The 3,620-nt window shown below is 35.1% G+C and overlaps 1 protein-coding gene across 1 annotated transcript in view; it reads left to right on the forward strand.

Annotated features, from left to right (window-relative positions):
- Positions 1 to 3,620, forward strand: part of RRP15 (ribosomal RNA processing 15 homolog (S. cerevisiae)) — a 79,595-nt gene that overhangs the window by 42,550 nt on the left and 33,425 nt on the right. Inside the window, exon 5 of the mRNA XM_012664911.1 lies at positions 3,520 to 3,618. Within this exon, the coding sequence (XP_012520365.1) occupies positions 3,520 to 3,618 (99 nt within the window). The remainder of the gene's footprint in view (positions 1 to 3,519; positions 3,619 to 3,620) is intronic.

The raw sequence follows: 3,620 nt of genomic DNA on the forward strand, positions 1-3,620 counted from the left end.
TAGTCCTAAAAATGCATTTGGAAGCTCTGAGCATGTGGTTGAAGTCCACCTTAAGCTTCAGTTGGGGGTTCTCCAGGTGGGTTATGTATTAGCAATTGTTCAGATTTTCTACAGAGTAATCCTGATCTCTTACCTGAAGAAAAAGGTCTGCCTACCAGCATTTTAGGAGCCCACTATGAGGAGAGAGCTGGGATTCGTTATTTGGTTGGTGTATGTATGAGTAACTTAATCTCATTTTTGGTATTGTACCCATGCCTGTGCTAGCCTGTTACTTCTCCAGAATTGAGACCTCTATTCTTCTGCCAGGGTAATGTGGAATGGGAAGAGGGTGGGCTAGAGATCTACTTGTTTCCCAAAACATAACTTTCACCCCCAGTTCTCTTTATTTTGGTTCTTCACCTTCCACTCTTACTTCCTGAAGTACCTGATACTTACTCCAGTTCCTATTTTTTTTTTTTTTTGCAGATTCTGCAGTGTAAATGAGATTGAATGTCAGCTTGACAATTGAATCTTCTTGGTTTCTTCTAGTCTCTCTGCTTCACCTTCTAAAATTGTGTTGCTGTTGTCCCTTATGACTCGTCCTTGTGATTTACATCTTTAAAACAACACATCACTTTTCTGTGGCTTTATTGAGTATTGCAACTGAACGAGACTAGTTGTTTTATGTCCAAACTGCCACCTTAGCATGGGCCCTCTGCCTCTTTTCTTGCTACATATTTCTTCAGCAAATGTAGGCATTAAAATTAAAGAGTCGTTCTGCTGCCTTTGAAACAGTTTTCTTTCTTGAGTTGCCATCATGGCAGATGTTACGTAAAATATCTTTTTTAAAAATATATTGACCCATACTTGTTTGTACTAAATTTTCTATTGTCTTTTTTTCACAAAATTGTTGCTTCACGGTGCAAATGCTACTGTAATGATAGCTCAAATGACCATATTTAAGGCATACATTGCTGAGTCTAATTTTGGATTTTTCCACAATCTAATATTAGACTTTCTAAAATCTTTCCTTCTCAGCCATAAAGTGTACTGGTCTTATAGCAGTGAATGAAAACTGTCACTAAGAAATATTTGTTTATTTAAAGCAAATAAATACTGTCTTTAAGGAGCATCAGAATAGCTGAATGGCTGGGTTCCACCAGGGAGTTTATGATTTAGTAGGTCTGGAATGAGGCTGGAGATTTTGAATTGCTAACAAGTTTCCAAGTGATGCTGACGCTAATTCTGCTGGTCTGGGGAGGGGTCACACTTTAAGAATCACTGTATTGTTACCTTAACAACAAAAACCAAAAATATCACCAAAGTCCCCCTATAAAGATTTACTTTCTTCAAATTGGACAATTGAGCCAAACATTGAACTTAGTCCGTTATTGCTGTCATTGCCTAAAACATATGTTTACAGTAGTCGTCTTCAAGACAAGCATGGGAGACCGTTGATCTCATCATTTTAATTAACAAAATCTTTCCTTTGGTCTACTTTATTTCCTTTGTGAACTACGTATTAATATTTAAAGTTTTGTCTATGTTCTTCCTTTCCTCCTTTGTCTTCTTCATTCTCTTGGTGCCTACAGCTTTTCTGGTACAGCCCGGTAGAGAACTAACTCAGTCCAACAGAGGTTGGCTATCAGAGTGAGCTCTCCTATGGAAACACCGTACACCGAGGTCAGTCATACGGGATCGCCCAGTTCTTTTGGTTGCTAACATGTTCATCATGTTGATAGCATATTGGGCGTAGTTGTCTAAACATGGAGGCTTAACAATAAGATTGCCCATGTTCGTATGTGAACACAGGTATCAAAGGCAGGACAGGTCATTGCTAGTTAGTAATTTGGATATGGCTATGTACTTTTTAGAATTTAATTGAAAACTTTAAATTGTTAATTTGACAGAAGTGTTATACTTGTTGGTTCTAAGTGGATCCTTGTTCATTGTAAATAGCTCTTTCTTTTATTTAAGGTAAGGATATTGGCAAGTAAAACGTGGGTTGAGTCAGGGTGAATGGCCTTTTATCTAGTTAGGTAACTTAATCTAATAGAAGAAGGATTTCAGTTTTAGGAGTGTAGTTTTGATATTGTAGAAATAAGAGAGGGAGAGTTATTAGCATACTCCATGAGGAAAGTTCTAAATTACCTTTCCACTTCATTATTCTCTTATCAGTGTGTCATGCAAAGCACTGGAACTGATTTATTGCTGGTTTTAAGCAGCAAATTTTTTTTGTTTTCTTTTTATTGGTTTGCTTATAGTAGCAAAGTATGCTGATATTTGACTTAGTCATTTCTGAAATCTTTGATCAAGTTTATGTACTATCCAGTCTTCAGTTTAAATTTAAGCACTAGCTCTGCTTAATATCTTGACCCTAGGAAGACGGAACGAGCCAATTGGACATTTTCCTTGTTTGTAAGTGTCTACTTTTTTTTTGTTTTTTAATGGAACAAGTGTTTTAAGGGCTATATTTTTTAAAATAAAGGGAAGCTTCAGAGTTAAGTAAGTAATCTCTTGTAACTATCTTTTCTTTTAAAAATTGCTTTTTACATTGCTAGTGACCCCATAAAGATAACACTGTTTTCTAATCAAATGTTATTGAGTTCTTGTCTTGCATACTTAGATTTTTATAAAATTCTGTATTTCTGTCAGTGGGATAAATATATATGCATAGACTGTTAGCCTTCTGAAGACAGGAACTTTGCTTTGTTCATCAGTACATTTCCAGCCCTATGAACAGTGCTCTATACACATTTAATTATCAATAAATATTTGTGGAATGAATGAAAAATCTCAGAGCTTGGAGTTCTGCATCTATTGTATTACTTAATTAAAACCACAAGGTGGTACTGTTGTACCACGAAATGAGAGCCTGTAATTCTTAGGTTCTCCTCTCACATAGTACTACATAAATCCTATGACTAAATGAAACGAATTGACCACCTATTATGTTTATTGCCTGCTTCATTTATTTATAATTTTAACATGCGATTAGTCTTCTACTGTGTGATTGAGTCAGGCAGTGAGATCATAACCTAAATAACAAACATTTGGTTCAAATTTTTATAAAATGTTAAATGAGATGGCATCTAGCACCGTACCACAGTTAGTTTCCTTTTCTCTCCCTTAATTTACTTTGGGTTAAAAGCTTTTGTTAAATTTCTATTTGTGTTGAAATAATTTACCAAAAATTTTCTAATAAAGTATCACTGAAGGTTAAATGATATTGTAAGTCTATTTTGGCTGTGTCAAAGATTTTAGAAATTAACACCAAACCTACATTTCACTATATTCCCCCTACTCCAAAAGTTTTTATTTTGCTTTCATGTTTCTTTTATGTGGTTGCTAAAATATTAATGTATAGTTCTTTGTTATACGTTTGTACATATATGATCATAGTGTGTAAAATCAGTCCATTTATAATTTGTCTCGATTTCACCCCTGTTGTACAACTTAAGTGTTGAAAAGTTTGTTTTGTAGTTTGGGCCTTTTTATTTCTTTTTGACTGAATTGACTATGAAATATTTTGATTCTCAGACTGAAGTGAAATCAGAAGAGGGTCCAGGTTGGACTATCCTACGTGATGATTTCATGATGGGAGCATCCATGAAAGACTGGGACAAGGAAAGTGACAAGGA

Source organism: Propithecus coquereli, unplaced genomic scaffold (genome assembly GCF_000956105.1).
Source record: "Propithecus coquereli isolate 6110/MARCELLA unplaced genomic scaffold, Pcoq_1.0 Scaffold94, whole genome shotgun sequence".
Lineage (NCBI taxonomy): Eukaryota > Metazoa > Chordata > Mammalia > Primates > Indriidae > Propithecus > Propithecus coquereli.